The 24,197-nt window shown below is 46.2% G+C and overlaps 1 protein-coding gene across 1 annotated transcript in view; it reads right to left on the bottom strand.

The window, feature by feature from the left end:
- Window positions 1-24,197, bottom strand: part of LOC308466276 (guanine nucleotide exchange factor C9orf72 homolog) — a 115,052-nt gene that overhangs the window by 11,519 nt on the left and 79,336 nt on the right. The window contains exons 3-5 of the mRNA XM_080987036.1: window positions 4,939-4,998; window positions 3,884-4,051; window positions 3,567-3,582 (exon numbers count right to left, since the gene is read on the bottom strand). Of these exons, the coding sequence (XP_080843162.1) occupies window positions 3,567-3,582; window positions 3,884-4,051; window positions 4,939-4,998 (244 nt within the window). The remainder of the gene's footprint in view (window positions 1-3,566; window positions 3,583-3,883; window positions 4,052-4,938; window positions 4,999-24,197) is intronic.

The following is a 24,197-nucleotide window of genomic DNA, read 5'->3' as shown; positions in this document are numbered from 1 at the left end:
GCGACCCTGAAGCTACGGATGTGCTGAACTTGCCCCCAGTTGCGATGCGTGCGTGGCTGAATAGCCGACGCTGCTGAGGAGGGCTGCCGACGCGACGAGGGATCCTTTCTGCAGCGATAGCTGCCAAGGCGCGCTCCGAAGTGCTCCTGCAACGCTCCACGTGGTTACGATGGACGATCAGCTGGTAGCCGGAGAAACGTCGAAACGTGGGGCTAGCCGGAGAAGAGAGGGCGAGCCCCCTCCGCTCCGGCCCTAAATAGGGCAAGCCACGCCCCCTCCAGCCAGCCGATTGGCTGGCCGGGAGGCGTGGCCGGATGGGATTCCCCTGCTCTCGCGGGGGCTGAGACCAGCCCCCGCTCACGTGGGGAAGGGCGTGATGCCCGCAACCCCACCTCCTGGGGCAGGCCTGGAAGTGGCTTTAATAGTACAGGCAGTGAAGTTTAGCCAAGAGAAAAATCGGCAGTGGTTATATATTGCACAGGAACTGGGGCAATTCTTTCAGGGATCCACATATATTTTCTAACAGCTATATGTTCCTCCAGCATGCAAACTGCGAATTTTGTGGCCAGAGTAATGTTCTTTCCCCCCCTTCCAGCTTGGGCACCCACCTCCACTGGACTGTCCAGAACATCACTAGAGGAAATGTCCAGCCCACCATATTGCTGTTTGGAGACCTTTTTTACAGCCTCCTTTTCTTTTTTTTTTGGAGCCTGAATTTGCTTCACCATAGTATCGCAACAGAAACAAATAAAACAACACCCCCCTACTCCCTCTCTATGTGTGAGGGAAAAAGAACACAAGCTCAAATTAATTGTTGTTGTTGTTTAGTCGTTTAGTCGTGTCCGACTCTTCGTGACCCCATGGACCAGAGCACGTCAGGCACTCCTGTCTTCGCTCAAATTAATAGTTTCCCATTTTTTCTGATTACAGGAAACCTCTTCATTCATTAACTGTTTTTAGATTATTTTTTTGTCGCTATTGTTGATTCCCCCCACTCCCCGATCTAACAGGTAATTTATTCTAGTTGGAATCAAGTTGGAATCTAGTTGGAATCAAAATGGGAAGATTGGACTAAGTACAAGTATCACTTACCACCAATATCACAAGAATGAAAATTTTAAAAAATTCAAAGGGAAAAGCAGCAATTCTGGCCTGTTTCCCCCATTGCACTTGATACATATACAAGCAATAAACAAAATCAAAGAACTGATTGCCATGTCTATAATTTCAGCTCACACACTGGTCACTCTGGTAACTGAGAAGCTCTCCTTTATAACCCATAGAAAATGCTTACCCTGTTAACTTTTTCCATACTGCTCCCCACAACTACTGAACAACCACAGGTCTGCAGGTGTGAACTGATGGCTCTGCAAATTGAACACAGATTTAAAGTAATGTACAATATTGGAGAAGCATTTGTCTGCTGGAAATTAAAACACACACACTACGAAGCCTTCTCTTTCTATTGATATGAACATTTGCAAATTTGGTAGGCAGCCTCTAATAAAATCTAACAACAACAACAACAACAACAACAATAATAATTTATTATTTATATCCCACCCACCTGACTGGGTTTCCCCAGCCACTCTATAATAAAATATGGCTATCTCAGCCACTGGAAATCAGATTACGACAAATCCAAAGCCAAATGTGACTTCAGACAAAAAAATTCTAAACGAAACAAATTGAATTATACACACAAAAAAGTAAGCTGACAGAAAATGTTAAGTATCTTCTCTTACAGCCTTGCTTTGCTCTTCAGTAATTACAGTAGTTTCAAAGTTAGCACCGGGGGGGGGGGGGGGGGCTATGTATACTGCTAAGTAGATATCAGAAGGGCTTCATTATATATGCGTGTTATTATGTAATTTGGGTTCATAATAGTAAAGAAATTATAGCTGAGCAGAATATACTGCCTTTGGATTTGCACAAGTAATGCATAACCTCTATTAAATTGGGACATCTTGTTTTGGGGGACTGTGCCCTTGTGCTGGTCATGTGACTCACGAGGTAGAGCATCCTGGAAGATGTGCATCCCGGTTTTCGGCTTTGACATGTTGGAGGGTATGGTAATGTGCAGTGTAAGCTAAACAAGCTATGGCTTAGGGCCCCACTCACTTGGGGCCCCCAGAAAAAAATTAAATGGAAAAAAACCTGGATATATTTTAATAAAATACAGGATAACCTCCCTTGGCTCTAAGAGATGTGCTGGATTTAACAAGGCCCAAGTTCCATTAACAAACCCTGCTTGGAACTAAATGCAATCAAACCCAAACTGTTGATGTAAATTTCTTACTTCTTCAGTAGGCTTATAATCAATTACCACAGTTACAAATAAAATGCAGTTACTAGTTTTCGCCAAACAAGCCACCCGTCCCCTCGCTCCGTTCCCAGACTTCAGTTTTACAAGGATTTACACAGAAGCCATTTTTTAAACAAAAGCATACTTAAGCAGGAAACCTTCATGACAGCTGTCTCCAATGTCATCATCGCTAAGGATTGTATCGCTTATCTGATTAAAAACAAGAGGAAGAGCATCTTGGGAACCACCATTGCGTGCACGTGTACTATAAAGGGCAATTTTTAGTGCAAAAATGCCTGGGAGCCATAGAAAATGAGGAAATACACAACCAGAATTCTTATATACCGTTCATTTCCAGGATGAAGCCAGGACGCAAGAAGCGCTGAGCCTTAATCATGTTTCAAGCAAGTCAAGAGATTTCAAGGGTGGGAAACCATTCTCAGACCAATGGCCACGCTCCTTCGTGGGTAATTTCCCAGGTGACACATGCCAAAAGTGGGCAGAGCTCAGGGCAAAAGTGTGCCAAGAAATCAATATAATTTTTTTACCTTTGTGCAGTAGACTAGCCTCTACACCAAGGGTCGGCAACCTAAGGCCTATGGGCCACAAGCGGCCCATGGGGGTCGTTTAACCGACCCATGGACCCCCGCCACCCGCTGGGTCGGCTTCCATGCGCCGTGCTAAACTGGCACGGAGCAGAGTGGGGACCGCCTTCTGCAGCACTGGCCAGCTTCCCATTGGCTGCAGGAAGCTCTTGCAGCCAATGGGAAGATGCACACCTCCTCCGCGCCGCAAATAGCGTTGTGCGTGCGTGAGCACTCCGGCCCACCGTGGCGTCTGTGGGACCATGAACCGGCCCAAGCCACAAAAACCTTGCTGACCCCTGGTCTACACACACTCTATCCTTTCAATCTGGGACGCGGGTGGCGCTGTGGGTTAAAGCACAGAGCCTAGGACTTGCTGATCAGAAGGTCGGCGGTTCGAATCCCCGTGACGGGGTAAGTTCCCGTTGCTCGGTCCCTGCTCCTGCCAACCTAGCAGTTCAAAAGCACGTCAAAGTGCAAGTAGATAAATAGGTACCACTCCGGCGGGAAGGTAATCGGCTTTTCCGTGCGCTGCTCTGGTTCACCAGAAGCGGCTTAGTCATGCTGGCCACATGACCCGGAAGCTGTACGCGGGCTCCCTTGGCCAATAAAGCAAGATGAGCACCGCAACCCCAGAGTCGGTCATGACTGGACCTAATGGTCAGGGGTTCCTTTACCTTTTATCCTTTCAATCTAGGAGACAAAGAGTCATTATTAGAGTTCATGGCCACATTCCTGCCAGGTCAAAACACATCAGTAAAAGACATTCCAGCATCCTGAAGATCCTACATTATGGCATTTCCCTATTTTACGACCAATCACTTTTTATAAACCTTTGCATGTAAAAAACAACAACAACTGCATACAGTTTTGGTCAAGTACAGTTAGAAAATGATTTCAAGTGCTGTCATGCTTATGAGATGGAAGCTGGTATTAACTCGGCACTCCCGAAAATCTAGAAGTATTCTTATTTACAATGTGTAATTTATTTTACCGAAGGCAGATCAAAAAGGAGAAGAATGGAAGAGCTGTTTCCTTTCATGATGCAGCTAAGATAAGGGCTTACATCTATGTCTTCTGGAGCACTTTGTGATTTCATAGATGAAAGGAGTTCCATTATAGGAATAACTTCCCCCGTCAGCACTGGAATGATGCTCTGGCCCTGGACAATAAATAACATTTTATGAAATAAAAAAAAGCAGAGCATGCACTTACAAAATGTGACATGAAAGGACTGGGAGGTTGTTGTTTTTTTGAAGAGAACAGAGTAATAGGGAAATAGTCAAATACTTTATTTTCCAGGTTTGTTCCAACGTAACCGTAACCAACAGAAAGATAAGCAAATAAATCAAGAAAATAATTTTAAAACTGAATGCAATTTTAAAAACTGGTTTCATAATCTTTTTATTTTAAGACTGTTCAGTGAAAGTACCTGGGACAGATCTAGGACTTAAACTGCGAAAAGATTAAATGCAGTTAACAAATTTACTGCTGCATTTAACACTTTATCAGAAGAAAAGATATGGGGTTTCATTCCTTGTTAATTACTATTCCCCAAGTGTCCTCTACAATATTCCCCCTCTCAGCCAGATATAGCTTAAGAAGCCTGCATTGTCAGTTCTTTTGCCTGACAAACAACTAACATAGAAAAACCTTCCCTTTTTTTGTAATACCATTTTCTTTTTGTTTTTTCTATTTAGAAAATTACATTTGTTAGGAGGCTGATAGTAGTCAGCCTGAGGAAGATACTACCTTTGTTTTTTTTAAAAAGACTCAAAATTCATCTAAACTGCCTTATATAGTGAGAATAAAATATTAATCAGATTTCTACTTTGCTCCAAAATAGGCAGGGTTCTCTGTGTTAAGTTTTTCAGAATCCTCAGAGTTCCTATCACATCTTCATGGATATTGTTCTCGTATACAAAGCTTCCAGAATATCCAGGAGAATCCAAAGTAGCTCCTTCTTCGGATGGGTATGATGCAGCAGGAAAGGAGCAAACACATTCATAACTCACTGAAATTAATGGAATTTGCAATCCATGTTCATACCTTGTCTTCCAGTCTCTCTGTGCCTTCTGAGGCAGCCTTTTGAAAGTGTTCTTGTCTTCCCTAAGGAATAAATCAGTATGTTTTCAGTAGGATTTTATTTTTGAGGGGGTGTTTTCTTTTTTAAAAAGAAGGTCCTGATACATGTCTGCACATCTTAACCATGTCATACATAAAAAGACACCAGATCCACAACCTACCGTACGTTTCTGTGTACTAAGTTTTTTTCTTTTAAAATTATGCTAAAAAGTGGGGGGTCGTCTTATACATGGCTAGTGCATAGGGTGGGTGTTTGAGCAGCTATTTGGTGTGTTATTGGTTGATGCGTCAATGGCTGGTGTTGATTGGCTGTCGCTGTGGCAATGTGGGGGGGGGGTGATTGCCAACTTTTCGGCGAGGGGACAGATGAGAGGCGGATTTTGCGACTTGTGCGGGTGAGCGATTTCCGGCAATCCCCCCTAGAAAAAGATCAACAACCCTGGGTAATTCTCCCCCCCCCCCAAAAAAGTTTGAAACTTTGTGCCATCTCCCCCCATTATCTTAAATGTTCAGAATATTAACTATTGTTCTTTGGATTTAAAAAACAGACTGGCAGAATCCGAGACCAGGGAGAAGAGTCGGTGAAAGAAGACTGGAAGAAATTTAAAGACTATTTACAGAAATATTGTAAAATTAAGGAATCTTAGAAGGATGTTGGATAGAAACTAAGAGGTTTTTAGCTGTAATGCTTTAAGAGATATGAAAAAAGGTTTACAATTGGGTAAAAGTTTAATGGTAAGGATTTGCTGAACTAACAAACTGAACTGGAATACAAAAAAGGGAGGTATGAGGAGGTCCGGGGAAATAAGTGTAGGGAAGATAGGTTATGGAAAATTAATGTCTTTTTAACTGTTTTATTTTGTATGTTTCTTTTTTATTCTTTACTTTTTTGTTATATTTTAAAAACTTTATTCTTTTTTCTGCATTTTGTATTTCTTGTATTTTCTGAAACTTTAATAAATATTATTTAAAAATAAAAATAAAAAACAGACACCACCACAAACATTGTCATGGTACCTAGCTGAGGAGTTTATCCACGTGAAAGAGCATTTGATATTTTCCCTGAGAGCCTATGTATTACCAAGCAAGGGTATACAACATGAGGGACACCTTTATAACATCTTCAGCAATATATACATCTGTAAGGCAGTATGCATTAAAACAGATTCTCATCTCAAAATGGCAACATATAATTTTGGGAAGAGTTTAGCCTGCAAGTAGATTTGAGCTGATGAGGCATGAGCTCTGCTGTTTCAAATCACTGTGCCCTAAGAAAACCACTTCTGGGATTCAAAATTTAACATGTACACTGTTAAGTGAAGAATCTTGAACAGTGGTACCTTACTTTTTGAACGTAAAACATTCCGGAAGACCGTTCAGTAGCCTTTGATACAACTCAATTTTTTAATATGTATTTGTTGCAGTTGTGCAACACCCTTTACCATTGCCCACTTGGCAGCTGAAGCTGATGGGAGATACAAAAATGTAGTGTAAACACCGAGAACTGGGAAACACTGGCCTGCAAGTGCTCCAGTTGGAGGACAGCCTTTACCAAAGGTGTCATGGGTTTTGAAGACACTCGAACTCAGGACGAAAAGGAGAAACATGCTAAGAGGAAGGCACACTTGAAGCCCTTTTACACCCTGATGAGCAAAAGACAATACAACAAAATGCTGATATATGGGTTCCATTAAGCCCATGTTGCATGAAATATTAGCAAGACCTTAAACATCAAAGTTTACTTCCATGGGGTGCTTAGACAAAATAGACTTTCAGATGCCATAATTGGGAGACTTCTAGTTTGGGGGTGACAGGTGAGAAACTGTAACAGGTGAGAAGAAACATCAATGCTCAGAGGTATGTGAACATAAGCACAAACAGTGCTTATGTATGTGCAGTATAAGTATGGAAATTTGGGAAACACTGGCTTGAGAGCGCTTCAATTGGAGGACAGCCTTTACCAAAGGTGTCATGGACTTTGAAGAAGCACAAACTCAGGACAAAAGGGAGAAACGAGCGAAGAGGAAGGCGCCTTTGGCAAATCCACACCATGATCAACTCCCGCCCAGAAACCAACGTCCCCACTCTGGAAGGACGTGTGGATCCAGAATTGGCTTCCACAGTCACTTACGGACTCAAACCATGTTTATGTAAGGCAATCTTACTTGGCTATGAGTGATCACCAAAGAAGAAGATGGGAGATATGGTACTTTAACCACACCAGGAGGGCATCAGAGTGGCAGAAAAACAGGTTGCCTGCCCCTTGACCCAGCCCCCTAACCAGTTCCTCTCCTGCATTACAGATCTACCCCCATCGGTGTACACACCATATATTTAAAGCACATTCCCCGGTCCCACTGAAGAATCCTGGGAACTGTAGTTTGGGGTGCTGGGAGTTGTAGTTCTCTCTGGGTGCAGAGGTTCCCAGGGTTCGCTTTCCCGGTCAATGCATGCTGTGAAAGGGACCCTCAAAGGGAGACACTGTTGCAGCTGCCCCTGTTAGGCAGAGTCACTCACCCTGGGACTCTAGCGGGGGGCGGGATGCTCACATGGAATCGGATACTCAGTCTCTGTGACTGCAAAGCTTCAAGGAGAGGGGAGGGGAACCCACTACCGTGGGTGCGCGCTGTCCAAGGTACTGCGCATCCCAGAGATTTGCTTGCGCGTTTTAAGAAAAAAAGGGAAGGAAGGAAGGCAAGAGTAAAGTATAGTGTCACGCACCTCTCATTTCCGGCTCTATAATGCATTTTTTTATTTTTATTTTTGCATTTTCTGCATGCGGTCAGATGCAACACAGAACAAGCCTGCATCTGTTCGCGGCTGCTAAAGCTGCATCACCCTTTCAATTTCTTTTATTTTTGCAAAAAAAGAAGTGGAAGAATCGAAAGAAGCAGCTCCGACACAGCGAGCAGAGGTTTTTTTTTTCTTTTCAATAATCATATCCCCAGTTTATAAGTAACAAAAGCCGAGGATATGAGTTTTTCAGGACCCTCTGCTTGTCCCCGCCGTCGTTGGTGCTCCTCTGCATTTTCAGCCTTGCAGCACAACGGGGAGACATTCAACAGATAGAGTTGACAGAATAGCGCATGGGTGCAGCTAGCATTTATTTTCAAGCAAAGGACCTTCCAGCTCCGGATTTTTTTTTTAACCCGTTTTAACATTTCGGTTCACTTCCACGCATGCAGGATCCTAGCATCTGTAATTGAGAGCCGGAAGTCTCTATCGAAAAGAAAGCCTTACCTCTTAGGCGTGACACTTGCCTATCCAGCGCTGCAAGAAACACGCAGGCGCGAAAGGTGGTTTGTTGCTTTTAAATGAAGTGTTCAATCTGTGGTCCGGTCTACCGGTTTCACCCAGGTGATCCGTGGCACCTCTCCCTCAAATATTCACATTGCTTTTCAATTGCATTTGTTGCTTCTTTTATTTCTCATATTGCATTTTGTTATATTACAGTTGCAACGCTATGGAATTCGAATTGCATTGCAGCACAGCACAATGCATGAAGTAAGGGAAGCAATAAAAACGCAAGTCAAAACCACGCAGCTTTCTAGCACGATGCATTGCAATTGCTGCGAAATATCAGTGCACGTTTCACCAAGCCCATCAGCAATTTTCAAGTGGCCCATGGGGGTGAGTTTGGGAACCACTACTTCTCATTTTATATCACGTTTTGCTTCAGTGGCTTCTTAATGCTCACAGGAAATGTTTGCCTGTTTGGGATGCTTCCATCAGGTTTAGTGCTGACCAGGCCTGACACACACAAATAAAGCAAGCTTTCAAGGCTTATATACAGTGGTACCTCGGGTTACAGATGGTTACAGACTCCACTAACCCAGAAATAGTACCTCGGGTTAAGAACTTTGCTTCAGGATGAGAACAGAAATTGCACGGCGGCGGCACAGTGGCACCAGCAGGAGGCCCCATTAGCTAAAGTGGTGCTTCAGGTTAAGAACAGTTTCAGGTTCAGAACGGACCTCCAGGACGAATTAAGTTCTTAACCAGAGGTACCACTGTATAGTGAATGGGACAACAGCTCACATTTCCAATTCCAGTGTTCACAAAATAGTACCTGAAAGTCACTTCATCACTTTTATATCTCTTCTATAGACTGAGAAGTTGTGGGAGGCAGGAAACTAAATTTCGAGTTGATTTAATACAGTACTTGCATTCCGCTTTTCTAACAAATGTCGAGCTCAAAAGTGGCCCGCAATAATCCCAATAGCATTAACAAATGTTGCAGTCACTAGAATATCAAACACTATAGCATGTAAAGCAAGCAACAACAAAATAACCAGTGCAATAAAGTCAATGTAATTCAGAGAGTTTTGCCATGCCAGGATACTTCCTAATCACATGGAACCATTACTCCAGAGCCCTTGTCCACACAAGGAACATCCCTTTCTGGGAACACCCCTTTTTGATTTCTTGAGATTTTGTATAGAATTGTAGAGTTGGGGTCCAATCTGAAACCATGCTGGACCGTTGCTTCGCTTTGCAAATGCGCTAGCAGTTTTATTGCTGCACCACTGTGAAAATCACTTGCTTATTTTTTTAATGAGAAGACTGTGCACTTGAAACTGCCCAAAGCTTAACATCCCAATCTATACAGTATGCATGTTAGTTCTGAAAAAATGGCTGCCATCTGTTAACAGAATTCTTGAGTCCGTTTGTGCATCCCTGTGCCTGTCTACTCAGATGCCAGCCCCACTGTGTCCAGTGAGACTTCTTGTTGTTGTTTAGTCGTTTAGTTGTGTCCGACTCTTTGTGACCCCATGGACCAGATCATGCCAGGCACTCCTGTCTTCCACTGCCTCCCGCAGTTTGGTCAAACTCATGTTCATAGCTTCAAGAACACTATCCAACCATCTCGTCCTCTGTCCCCTTCTTCTTGTGCCCTCCATCTTTCCCAACATCAGGGTCTTTTCCAGGGAGTCTTCTCTTCTCATGAGGTGGCCAAAGTATTGGAGTCTCAGCTTCAGGATCTGTCCTTCCAGTGAGCACTCAGGGCTGATTTCCTTAAGAATGGATAGGTTTGATCTTCTTGCAGTCCATGGGACTCTCAAGAGTCTCCTCCAGCACCATAATTCAAAAGCATCAATTCTTCGGCGATCAGCCTTTTTTATGGTCCAGCTCTCACTTCCATACATCACTACTGGAAAAACCATAGCTTTAACTATATGGACCTTTGTTGGCAAGGTGATGTGTCTACTTTTTAAGATGCTGTCTAGGTTTGTCATTGCTTTTCTCCCAAGAAGCAGGCGTCTTTGAATTTCGTAGCTGCTGTCACCATCTGCAGTGATCATGGAGCTCAAGAAAGTAAAATCTCTCACTGCCTCCATTTCTTCCCCTTCTATTTGCCAGGAGGTGATGGGACCAGTGAGACTTACTCCCAGGCAAATGTGTAAAGTCTTGTAGCCTGAATCTTACTGAGATAATTCAGTTATGCTGAGTATCTCATTTTGGCAAGCCTGCTGAGTGACAGTAAACTGAACTAAGCCAGATGGATTGCAAAACAAGCTGATACTTGCACAAGCTTTTGACAATTTAATTTTGACAAGGCTGAACTAATATTCAAGACAAATATTGAAAACGCATTAGGATAAAACCAAACACTATTTGCTAATTGCCAAAAATTACTATAAAGAGGAACAGAAATGATTTTTACAGGATATACTCTTTTTTTGGGGCAGTCGCTCTGCTTTTACAGCTTTCCATGAATTTTTTATTTTTAATGAAGACAAGAGGAGGGTTATAACATGATCTTACAAAGCTAGTAAGATATGGAGCCAGCTGCATTTAGCACACCCTGTACAGAAATGCTGGCAGATTGCTATGTAAGCAGATCTTATTTTGAAACAGAAAATACAGCTGGCAGCAAAATGTGAGATGGGAAATTCATGTATTTTTTTTTTTTTAAAAAACGCAAAACAAAAGAAGGGGGCTCAACTGAGCCCACAGCCCAGACAAAGAATTTGTCGTGCCCATTAATTTCAGTAATTTACTTTGAGTAAAACTTAAGTTAAATGCCCCTCAAATAACAATAAGATAGCAACAAAACAACAACAGAAATATTAATTTATTTTATACGGTGATTTTCTAAACCACTTAATCAAAGAGCTCTGTAAGCAGTATACAAATGAAATGGTTGATAAAACACAGCAAAAAGCCACAAAACAGTTCATAAACGATTGTACTCAAAAAACAATAATTATTAAAACACAGAGAAAAACCACAAAACTTTTATAACAAATATGGACAACAAAATTTGGGTCTGGGTAGGCTTTGAGATACAGACGTGGACTTGTTAGTCTAATCCAGGCATGGCCAAATGTGGCCCTCCAGCTGTTTTGGGACTACAACTCCCATCATCCCTAGCTAACAGGACTAGTGGTCAGGGATGATGGGAATTGTAGTCCCAAAACAGCTGGAGGGCCAAGTTTGGCCATGCCTGGTCTAATCTGTAACTTTCTTCTGCAAATCAGCGAACAATGAACTCTAAAGGGGAGGGGGAACCGCACAGCAAACGTTATTTTATAATACATTATCCTTGTCTCCATCGGGAGACAAGCCTTGAACCCTTGTTACCTGTGATCTGTTGACTTCCACCATCATTCCCAACATCAGGAAAATAGTGAGTTTCAAGGACTATTGCTCCTAGACATTTTTCTGTGTGTGTCTGTGAGCTTACGGTATTTCTAAGATTACGGGTAGCAAGCAATCACCATAACTCATGCAGACAATCTGTGATTTTGGACAGCGCTTCAGTGTAATTACCAATAATAGTAATGAAAAGAAGCCTTACACCTGACTCCTTTGCAAACCTCCTTTTCAAAGCGCATCGCCTCTCCCTTGCTATAATGTGCCATTTGGTTAGATTTATTAGGCCATAATTATAAGCATCCAAATCTAATTTGACTTGGATGTGGGAATAGATTTTCTTTCCAACCTCTCCGGTTCTAGAAAAGAAGCCATTTATTATGTTCAATGAGGATCCGTTATTTGCATTTCCTGTTGTGTCCCTTCAGCAGCTGCTGATTTGAAAAAGCATTCCTCTTAACCTTGTCCAAAGCCCATTGAATGCTTTCCAGTAACTTCCAAATCAAGGCCCTATTAGTGTCAAATGATGGCGGCGGCTGTGAGGCAGAACTTGACAGATAAGACAGGAGAAGCTTTGTAGGTTGAAGACAGAGAGAAAGAAAACAAAAAGCAAATAGATGCAGAAAACAGTTATTTAATAGTTGTTGGTGCTGGGCTTTCCTGCTAGTTGTGGGGGTGGAGTTGAATTATTATTGTTATTAATTATTATTTATTAAATTTGTATACTGCCCTGTGACCACAGGCCTCGGGGCGCTTCCCAACGCAAAAATCAGAATAGAAAAACACAAAATGCATAATAAAAATTAAAACAAGAACAACCCAATACCACCCCCAGCATATTTTAAAAGGACAATGGATGTCAATCAGCTATAGGCCTGGTTAAAGAGGAATGTTTTTGCCTGGCACCTAAAGGTGTAAAATGAAGGCACCAGCTGAACTTCCCTGGGGAGAGCGTTCCACAAATGGGGAGTTAAAGGGCAGATCCTAACAGGATTAGGGATAGAGTTGGATGAAGCGTTGGCAGATCCACAAGGGGATCAATCCTGATACAGGTATTTGAAGCTAAGTACTCCCTACAGTAGGGACGTGGGTGGCGCTGTGGGTTAAACCTCAGTGCCTAGGACTTGCCGATCACATGGTTGGCGGTTCGAATCCCCGCGGCGGGGTGCGCTCCCGTTGCTCGGTCCCAGCACCTGCCAACCTAGCAGTTCGAAAGCACCCCCGGGTGCAAGTAGATAAATAGGGACCGCTTACTAGTGGGAAGGTAAACGGGGTTTCCGTGTGCGGCTCTGGCCGGAAGTGTCTGCGGACCCGGAAGTGTCTGCGGACAGCGCTGGCTCCTGGCCTCTAGAGTGAGATGAGCGCCACAACCCCAGAGTCTGTCAAGACTGGCCCATACGGGCAGGGGTACCTTTACCTTTACTTTACTCCTGACAGTACTTAGTACTTATAGGGATGCAGGTGGCACTGTGGTCTAAACCACAGAGCCTTGTGCTTGCTGATTGGAAGGTCGGCGTTTCGAATCCCTGTGACAGGGTGAGCTCCTGTTGTTCGGTCCCTGCTCCTGCCAACCTAGCAGCTCGAAAGCACATCAAAGTGCAAGTAGATAAATAGGTACCGCTCTGGCGGGAAGGTAAATGGCATTTCCGTGCACTGCTCTGGTTCGCCAGAAGTGGCTTAGTCATGCTGGCCACATGACCTGGAAAAACTGTCTGCGGACAAATGTCAGCTCCCTCCGCAACCCCAGAGTCGTTCGCGACTGGACTTTACTGTCAGGGGTCCTTTACCTTTACCTTTTTACTCCTGACATTAGCTACAATCCATGTGTAGCCTGTAGCTTCGTGAGAAATACTGCTTTTAGTGTGTTTCCCCTCAAACCAACTTCCCTTCTATTTGAAAACGTAAGCTGCAGTTAAGCTGAGGTGTGTCCACTTCAGATAGCCATTGCACATGCTCAGATGACGGCAGATGAATTGGAGGCTAGGGGGTTACAGGCATGGGGAAACAGTTCCAGTAATGTGCACGGGGGCAGGGAGAGAGATTCGTGACCCTTACTTTTACAGCAAAGTAAAAATGTGCTTTGAAACAGCGATGGGAAACATTGGGAACCTTGCTGTGTTTCAAGCTACTACTAATTTGTGTAATGTGTTTTTAATGTTGTACACCACCCTGGGATCTTCTGATGAGGGTGGTATATAAATTGAAACAACAGGTATGGTCAGTTCAACACCAATTGTCAGGAGAGGGAATGAAGAATCCAGTTTTCTTTCTTCTGTTAAAAATGTCAGATCCTGAACAGGGAGATATTCTCGGTGATGGACCTTATTTTAGAGCTTGGGTAGGCAACATAAGGCCCGGGGGCTGGATCCAGCCCAATCGCCTACTAAATCCAGCCTGCGGATGGTCCGGGAATCAGTGTGTTTTTACATGAGTCCTTTTATTTAAAATGCATCTCTGGGTTATTTGTGGGACCTGCCCGGTGTTTTTACATGAGTAGAATGTGTGCTTTAATTTAAAATGCATCTCTGGGTTATTTGTGGGGCATAGAAAATCGTTCATTCCTGCCCCCCCCCAATATAGTCTGGCCCCTCACAAGGTCTGAGGGACAGTGGACCCGCCCCTTGCTGAAAAAGTTTGCTGACCCCTGTTTTACAGCTACGAAGGATGCCAACTACAGGAAGCAAATGAATCTGGGGCGATGGTTCTCCTATCTACCGTGCGTCTGTTTTAGATCTTGTGCCAATGGAATACAGCATCAGCTACACTGATCAAGAGGAAAATTCAGAGGAAGAACTACTTACCTAATACCAAAGGATATAAGCCTTGCCTTACTGGATCAGACAAACTGTCCAGCTACAATCTTGTTCAGTTTTTCTGCTTAGAACTTGAATATTAAGCCTGTTTCTTAAGGAGCAAGTCCCACTGAACTTAGTGAGATTTGCTTTTGAGGAAAGAAGCATAGGTTCAAGCTGCAATGCGGTATGTCTCCCAACAGTAGCCAGCCAGTTAGGTTTAGGAAACACACACGCCGGGCATAACCATAACTAGCCATATCCTAAATGAATCTCCCTTTAAAGCCAGGGGGGTCAGCGGGTAGGTGGGTGTGGAGGACTCCCTGGTCCTGAATGGGGTAACTGTGCCCCGAAGGACCAGGTTCGCATCCTGGGAGTCATTTTGGACTCACAGCTGTCCATGGAGCTGCAGGTTAATTCTGTGTCCAGGGCAGCTGTCAACCAGCACCATCTGGCTGAGACCCCGCCTGCGGACTGTCTTGCGAGAGTGGCGCTTGCTCTAGTTATCTCCCGCTTGGACTACTGCAATGCGCTCTACGTGGGGCTACCTTTGAAGGTGTCCTGGAAACTGCAAATAATCCAGAATGCGGCAGCTAGACTGGTGACTGGGAGTGGCCGCTGGGAGCACATAACACCAGTCCTGAGATATCTGCATTGGCTCCGAGCACAAAAGTGTTGGTGCTGACCTTTAAAGTCCCAAATGGCCTTGGTCCTGTATACCTGAAGGAGCTTCTCCACCCCATCATTCTACCCAGCCACTGAGATCCAGCACCAAGGGCTTTCTAGCAGTTCCCTCATTGCGAGAAGCGAGGTTACACGGAACCAGACAGAGGGCCTTCTCGGTAGTGGCGCCCGCCCTGTGGAACTCCCTCCCATCAGATGTCAAGGAAATAAGCAGCTACAGTGGTACCTTGGGTTAAGTACTTAATTCGTTCCAGAGGTCCGTTCTCAGCCTGAAACTGTTCTTTACCTGAAGCACTACTTTAGCTAATGGGGCCTCCTGCTGCCGCCGCACCGCCAGAGCACGATTTCTGTTCTCAGCCTGAAGCAAAGTTCTTAACCTGAAGCACTATTTCTGGGTTAGCGGAGTCTGCAACCTGAAGCGTATGTAACCTGAAGCGTATGTACCACTGTCTCTTATTTTGTCTCTGAAGGCACTGTCTCTGAAGGCATCCCTGTTTAGGGAAGTTTTTAATATTTAATGCTTATTGTTTTTAACACTCGATTGGGAGCTGCCCAGAGTGGCTTTGGAAACTCAGCCAGATGGGCGGGGTATAAATAATAAATTATTATTATTATTATTATTATCCTTTCTTTCTTTCTTTCTTTGGCGATTACTCGTGGCCGAGTAAGAATGTCTTCCATGAACACAGTCTTAGTGGTGTGTCCATTAGTGACTGTGGAGGCCAGTTCTGGATCAGTACGTCCCTTCACAGTGGGGACATAAGTTTCCAGGAGGGAGCTGATCACAGTGAGGTTTTGCCAAAGGTGCCTTCCTCTTCGCTCGTTTCTCCCTTTTGTCCTGAGTTTGTGCTTCTTCAAAGTCCATGACACCTTTGGTAAAGGCTGTTCTCCAATTGAAGCGCTCTCAAGCCAGTGTTTCCCAAATTTCCATACTTATACTGCACATAGATAAGCACTGTTTGTGCTTATGTTCGCATACCTCTGAGCATTGATGTTTCTTCTCACCTTACGGCTTCTCACCTGTCACCCCCAAACTAGAAGTCTCCCAATTATGGCACCTGAAAGTCTATTTTGTCTAAGCACCCCATGGAAGTAAACTCTGATGTTTAAGGTCTTGCTAATATTTCATGCAACATGGGCTTAATGGAACCCATATATCAGCATTTTGTTGTATTGTCTTTTGCTCATCAGGGTGTAAATGGGCTTCAAGGTAATTTTTAATCTATATGGAAATTAGGTGTTATTACTGCAGCCACAATACAAATCAGTCAGCACAGGAAAAGGAAAGAAGGATAATTTGCCGAAAAGCAATATTTATTGGGGGGAAAAGACAAGCTGGCTCTTAATAATTAGTCACCTGCAGATGGAGATGGATTTGATTTATTTTAGGAACACTTTTGATGAATCTGTTAACACAGTCATGTGGGTTATGTTTACAGAATCTGTTTCTCAGTGTGGAAATGGGTGCTATTCTGATTATTCCTGATATCTTCATTATGTACCTTCCAGAGCATGCACTTCAAGATAGGACAATGGGCTATGAGCAGCTTAAGTGTTAACAACAAAGAGTCCTGTGGCACTTTAAATGCTAACAAATATATTTATTATGGCTTAGGCATCAGTGGACTAAAGCCCGGTTTGTCAGATGCATCTGACGAAATAGGTTTTAGTCCCAAAAAAACTTATACTATAATTTCTTCCTAGGCACGAGGTTGCTGCCTTGCTAAAGCTCTGCAGGTCATGGTCTGGTTAGCATCTGGAAGAAAGACTGCTCAGGAACCACATACACAACACCTTGGGTTCCATGAGGGTTATAAATGTAAGGAACTTGATAAATAAAATATACTGTGAAAATACATTTGTCAGTCTTTAAGGTGACACAGAGCTCTTGCTGTAATGTATTAGCAATGCTATTCTTCTAGATATTGTTGCAACAAAAAAATACGGTAATCTGATTGCACTATAACTAGAGCTCATATGAATGAGCAGAGTGTACTCTGTAAATGCTAACCAGGAAATTTGGCCCCTATATTCTGCTACTAGATGATACCAGGCCTAATTTACAGAGCGTTCTAGCACTGAAACAAAAATGTTCCATATTCAAGCTGCATGATGAAAGCTATTTGCAAATAGAAAATTATCTGGCCACTTTCATGTTTATTTAATCATCATCATCATCATCATTATTAAATAAGTTTATATGCCATTTTTTGTCACAAGCGACTGCAAAACAGTTCTCATAAATAGTCATATTAATACAAATCTCAGAACACAATTAAGGTAACAGTAAAATATCAACAATATCAACAATAAAACCACAAAACCAGTACTATAAAACAAAGTGTACTCAAGGCTCAAAAACAGTCTAATCATGACCACCAAAAGTTAGGAAAAAACCAAGTAAATTTCCATTGAACTCCCAAGGAGCATGTGGCCATTCAGAACTGTTCCAGAACTGGTACCAGCACGGTACTAGAGCCATTGTTCTAGAACCTGAGGTCTGCATTTGGTCCCTGGATTCAAGCTTCCCCAGTTCTGCGGTAGAACATTCAGTTAAGCTTTCTGAGGGTTATACTCAACAAAGCCTTTTTCTGTTTTCAAAAGATTAACAGCATCCTCGTCTTCAAAATATTACAGTTACTTTTTTTTTTAACGTCTCTGTCGCAGCAGGAAGACCTAAATCTACTCTGATAACTGTAAAAAAGTATATTAACTTCACCAAAGTTGCTGCTGTCTGACAGCGATTTGGCTAGGCTATAAGTCACTGCGGAGCATTGCTGTCAGGCTCGAGATGTACATCAGCAGACAGCTGCAAAAATAAAAGGGCCAGATGTAAAAGTTATATATTAATGTAGTCTGAAGTGGGGGGGGAGGAGTGGGGGGGGGGAGGAGGAGAAAGAAGCCAGCTATCCCTCAACGCTTTAAAATAAGCAGCTGTACTTAAAGTGACACCGTCAGGTGAAATATATTATGAGACGGCACCTTGACATCTACGCAGAATGAGCCCAGCGCGGCTGGGATGAAACAGTCTGCAAAAGATGTAAAATCATGAAACTGGGGAAGAAGAGACAACTATTAAGGAGGAAGAGCAGGAGATGCTGCTATCCTACACTCCTCCATAGCAAAAGTGGTTAGAACATGGGAGACTACCTTATACCGTACTTCTCATTGTATAAGACTATGTTTTAGTCTATAAAAATCATGCTAAAAAGTGGGGGTTGTCTTATACATGGGTAGTGCATAGGATGGACGTTTGATTGGTTGCTGCCGAGACTGTCAGCGGCTATTGCACATGTTATTGGGAGCTGCGTCAATGGGTGGTGTTGATTGGCTGATGCTCCGGCATTTGGGCAGTCGAATGGCAGCTTCTCTTCTGCCGGCGATGCGACAGACGGGAGGCAGATATAGTGACGCATTTGGGTGAGCGATTTTTGGCAATCCCCCCCCCCCAAAGCCCAACAACCCTGGGTAATCCTCCGCACAAAAAGATCTGTGCCATCTCCCCCCCCATTTTCTTAAATTTGAGTCCCCCAAAATAGAGGTCGTCTTATACATGGGGGCATCTTATAGATGGAAAAGTTAGTCTGACATAGAGGTTCAGACAGGGGTATTTGTCAGGAGCTCATCCTACACTCGAGTAGGACCCTGGCAGAGACACATGCCCGAATGGCATGTTCTCTCCCTCCTGATTGATTGTTTGGGAGCTTCAAAAGCTTTCTTCTGCCCAAACATCACAGCGACTGATGCCAACAGACATCGGCACACTTAGGGATCCACAGAGTTTGGGCAGCTTGCGTAACAGAACCCAGCAACTCAGCATTTTGGCTAATCTACTTTACATATAAACACACATGGAGCACTGCAACATGGCTCCCTCTCTCTCTAGCATCAGACAGCAAAGAGAGAAAGAACAAAGGACAATAGTCCAACTTCACGGAACACAGTAACACAAACATCCTGTCTCCGTTACTTCCCACTCTGCAGAGTCAAAACATATACCGTCATATGATAGACAACAATCCCATGACTGCAATCATGGAGCAGGAATTCTAACAGTATTTCCTAGCTGTACCTGGAGATGTTGGGGATTGAACCTGGGGCATTTCTGTTCATTCAGACTCTTTAAAAACATGCTATGTTTCATAGCTTGGGCCTCTACATTCATAAATACATTCACGGAACTGCCAAAGACAGAACAGCAATTCATTTTTGGTTCCCTTGTTCCTTTTTTGGTTTGTTGAATGAAGAATGGAGCATGTTAGGAAACAAAACAGGAAAAGGCTGGGAAAGGGTGACCTGTGACTCACAAATAGTCATTAAACCTGCCATGCACAGTAGAAAGAGAGTGAATTACCATTGTATAAGCTCTAAACCACTGAGCCTCTTGGGCTTGCCGATCAGAAGGTCAGTGGTTCGAATCCCCGTGACGGGGTGAGCTACCGTTGCTTGGTCCCTGCATCTGCCAACCTAGCAGTTCGAAAGCACGTTAAAGTGCAAGTAGAGAAATAGGTACCACTCTGGAGGGAAGCTAAACGGCGTTTCCGTGCACTACTCTGGTTTGCCAGAAGCGGCTTAGTCATGCTGGTCACATGAACTGGAAGCTGTACACCGGCTCCCTCGGCCAGTAAAGCAAGATGAGCGCCATAACCCCAGAGTCGTCTGCGAGTGGACCTAACGGTCAGGGGTCCTGTTATGTACTGAGTTGAATAGGATCCAAACTGTAGCAGTCTGATTGGTCCTAGAACAATAGGATCCAAAAGGCAGCAGTCTGATTGGTCCTAGAACAATAGGATTCAGAATGCAGCAGTCTGATTGGTCCTAGAACAATGCAGCAGTATGATTGGTTGGCAGGAACCACCCAATCCTGCTCCAGATAGAAGTGAATCCACAACCTGATTGGCTTACAGTAGAATTCCAGAATTAGCCAATCATGTGCAGCCCATTGTGTAAATAATGTATATAAAGCAGATACTGTGAGGGGACATTTATTCATTCCTCCTCACCACTATGAGCTGAATAAAGAGCATGAAATCACTTTGCGACTCTGAGTATATTTCACTGGCGACGAAGGTGGGATCCCGCTGAGCTGACTGCCACACACAGCACCGCAGCACCGCCAACTGCCGCACCGCTGCCTCGCACCGTGTATCCAGGCTTCAGCTCCGGGGCACAAGGAACTCAGAATGGCAGCCAACAGCAGCTTCTCGCCATTCAACCCAGCATCTGGAGACTGGGAAGCGTACGCCTCCCGTTTCACCTTCCTCCTAGAAGCCAAAGGGGTCACCGACGAAGAAGACGCCAAGAAGAGGGCGATATTCTTCAGCGTCTGCGGAGAGGAGACGTTTGAAATCGCCCGGGCTCTCCTTGCACCTGAAGACGTCGCTACTGTTCCATACAAAACAATAATGGAACAGCTGAAGGGGCACTTTTCGCCGCAGCCCTCAGTGGTGGCTCGTCGAAATGCCTTCTACGCAAAGCGGCAAGCCCCTGGGGAAACCATAACTGGGTTTGTGACCTCTCTCCGCCAAGCCGCCCGGTTCTGCAACTTCTCAGAGCTGGAGAACATGCTTCGTGACCGCCTCGTCGGTGGCCTGAAGGATGAGAAGCTGCAACGGCGCCTCTACGCTAAGAAGGACCTAACGTTCCAGGTCGCTCTGGAGGAGGCCCTGGCAACAGAAGCTGCCGAGAGGTCGACCCAAGAGGCACGGCCGAGCCTGCCATCCCAACCGAGGGTCCACCATGAAGACCTCACCGACGACTCAGGATCCGACAGGGAGGAGGTGCACCGAGTACAGCAGCGCACTCAAGCAGCGCACAGACCACAGCTGCCTCGACGAGAAGGAGGGAACTGCGCAAGCTGCGGGGAGAGTCACGAGAGGAGGACCTGCCGTTTCCGCAACGCAGAGTGCAGGCAGTGCAGAAAATCGGGACACATCGCCCGGGTGTGTCGGGCTCGGCCCACCCGACACCAGGCATCAGATGACCAATCCAAGAGCCCAGGTCCCGGGGCCCAACGCACCAAGGCAACTCGACGGAGCTCACGGACTTCCAGGTATACCAGTTGCCCCACCCCAACGTAGAGAAAATTTATGTAGAGGTACAGATAGAGGGGGCCCCATGCCGCATGGAGCTTGACACGGGTTCAACTCTATCCATAATCTCGGCAAGGACCTTAAGGAAACTGTGTCCCACTGGGGGTCCCAAACTCAGGCCGGCCCCATTCACCCTCCGGGACTTCCAGAAACGTAAGGTCCCCACAATGGGGGTGGGGACCTTCAGGGTGCAATACCGAGGGCGGACGCGGCAACTGGACTTGCTTGTGGTCAAGGGCCCCTACATTAGCTTACTGGGATTGGCATGGTTTGGACCACTGGGGCTAGCTGTCACCGGGGTGAACCACACTAGCTTACAAGTGGACGTGGACGCCATATGCAAGGAATTTCCAGGGGTTTTCGATGGGAAATTGGGACAGTATACGGGCCCCCCCATTGCGCTACAGCTTGACCCCGCAGTACGACCGGTCAGGCTCAAGGCCCGCCGGGTCCCGTTCGCCTTGAAACCCCGTATAGACGAGGAATTGGACCGACTCGTAGAGCAAGGAGTGCTGGAGCCGGTGCCTAATGCTCCCTGGGAAACCCCAATCGTCACACCCGTCAAGCCTAATGGTTCGGTCCGCATCTGCGCAGACTACAAATGTACCATAAACAAGGCCCTCACGGCCCACGCATACCCAGTGCCAGTGGTCAGCCATGTCCTTGCCACCCTGGCTGGGTCGAAAATTTTTGGCAAGCTGGACTTGGCCCAAGCATATCAACAGCTGCCAGTAGATGAGGCCACAGCAGAGGCACAGACGATTGTGACGCACAGAGGAGCGTTCAGGGTAAAGCGGCTGCAATTCGGTGTCAGCGTGGCACCAGGCATATTCCAGAATATAATGGACTCTCTCCTTAAAGGGATTCCTGGCGTCACCCCCTTCTTCGATGATGTGTTGATTGCCGGCCCCACACCAGAGGAGTTTGAGGACCGCCTCCGCACCGTTCTGCACCGTTTCCAGACGGCGGGTCTCAAGGTGAAGCGGGAAAAATGTCTACTAGGAGTGCCTCAGGTGGACTTTCTGGGATTTATGGTGGACGCAGAAGGGGTCCACCCGACTGGGGACAAGGTACGGGCCATTTGTGATGCCCCAGCGCCCAAGAGCAAGACTGAACTTCAGGCCTTCTTGGGACTATTGAACTTTTACCATTCCTTCCTTCCCCACAAGGCGGCGGTAGCGGAGCCCCTACACAGACTCCTGGACAAGCGGGCCCCTTGGGTGTGGGGCCAGCGCCAGGAGGCCGTATTCCAGGCAGTCAAGGACTTGCTTGTCTCAAACTCGGTCTTGGCACACTTCGACGAGAGGCTGCCGGTGGTGCTAGCATGCGACGCCTCACCCTATGGCATTGGAGCTGTCCTGGGGCACCAACTCCCGGATGGAAGAGAGGTACCGGTGGCGTACTTTTCCCAGACACTCAACACAACCGAGCGGAACTACTCGCAAATCGACAAGGAGGGTCTGGCAATCGTAAAGGGAGTAAAAAAATTCCATGATTTCTTGTACGGGCGGCCCTTCACCGTGGTGACTGACCACAAGCCGTTGCTTGGCTTGTTTGCCCCCGAAAAGCAGACCCCCCAAGTGCTGTCTCCTCGCGTCCTCAGGTGGTCGATTTTCCTTGCCAGCTACCAGTATGCACTGATTCACCGACCTGGGAAGGCGATGGGCCATGCGGACGCCCTCAGCAGGCTACCACTACCGGAAACAGGCCCTGACCCAGCACCTGCACAAGAGGTTATGAGCCTGGAGCTGCTTCCCGACCGCCCCATTCAGGCACAAGAAGTTGCACACCATTCCAAGAAAGATAGGGTCATCTCCCGGGTCCTGGACTGGGTGTGGAGGGGATGGCCCAGCAGCAGCCCCGGGCCAGAATTCGCCGGCTACACAACCCGCAAACATGAACTGTCGGCCCACAAGGGGTGCCTGTTATGGGGAAGCAGAGTCGTTGTTCCCCAGCCCCTCTGCAAAAGGGTCCTCACAGCCCTACACGAGACACATCCAGGGGTAGTAAGAATGAAGGCCCTTGCCAGGAGTTATGTGTGGTGGCCGGGGATCGATGGAGAGATAGAGGCCTGGGTCAAACACTGCCAGGCCTGCCAAGAATCCCGCCCAGATCCCCCAAGGGCCCCAGTCCAGTCCTGGGAGTCCGCCCGAGCACCATGGTCACGCCTGCATGTGGATTTCGCTGGCCCCTTTCAGGGGAAAACATTCTTCATAGTGGTGGACTCCTACACCAAATGGCTGGAAGTTGCACTGGTACCGTCCACTTCCACGTCCGCAGCCATCCGGGTACTACGCAGGCTGTTTGCAACCCACGGGCTCCCTGACACTCTCGTCTCAGACAACGGGACTGCATTTACGTCAGGAGAATTCCAAACCTTCACAGCGCAGAACGCCATCCGCCACATCCGTTCGGCGCCGTTCCACCCTGCCACCAATGGCCAAGCAGAACGCATGGTGCGGACCACCAAGGACACCCTTCGCCGCATGACGCAAGGGGACTGGGAGTACCGCCTTGCCACATTCCTTCTAGCACAGCACAGCACCCCCAGCTCAACGACTGGCCGGAGCCCCGCTGAACTACTAATGGGTCGGCGCCTTGCAATCAGATTGGACCGCCTTCACCCCGATAGAGCTCAGGATGAGGTAGTGGTGGGGGAAGGCAGGAACCCCCGGACCTTCGAGGCCCAGGACCCAGTGTACGCAAAGAATTTTGGGGCAGGCCCAGCATGGGTACCCGCCACAATCACCAGGGTCACTGGCCCCGTGTCGTACGAGGTGCTAACGGATGGGGGGCAATGCTGGCGCCGCCACTGCGACCAGATACGGCGACGATTCCCGGGAGAAAACCAGGAGGAGGACAGGTCAGAGGAGTCCCAAGGGAACAGCGGGGCAGTGAGGCCCATAGAGCAGGAGGGGCCAGCAGGAGAGGCAGAATCAGTAAATACAGAGAGGACCCGTGAGGCCGAAAGGACACCGGAACCAGAACCACGACTGAGCGAGCCGGTTGCACTAGACCAAACAGCCGCATCACAGCCAGCATCCTTGGAACACGAGCC

The sequence above is a fragment of the Podarcis pityusensis genome (genome assembly GCF_964106645.2).
Source record: "Podarcis pityusensis genome assembly, chromosome: 17".
Taxonomy (NCBI): Eukaryota; Metazoa; Chordata; class Lepidosauria; order Squamata; family Lacertidae; genus Podarcis; species Podarcis pityusensis.
Note: the sequence above shows the minus strand (reverse complement) of the source record. Positions and strands in the feature narration are given on the sequence as shown.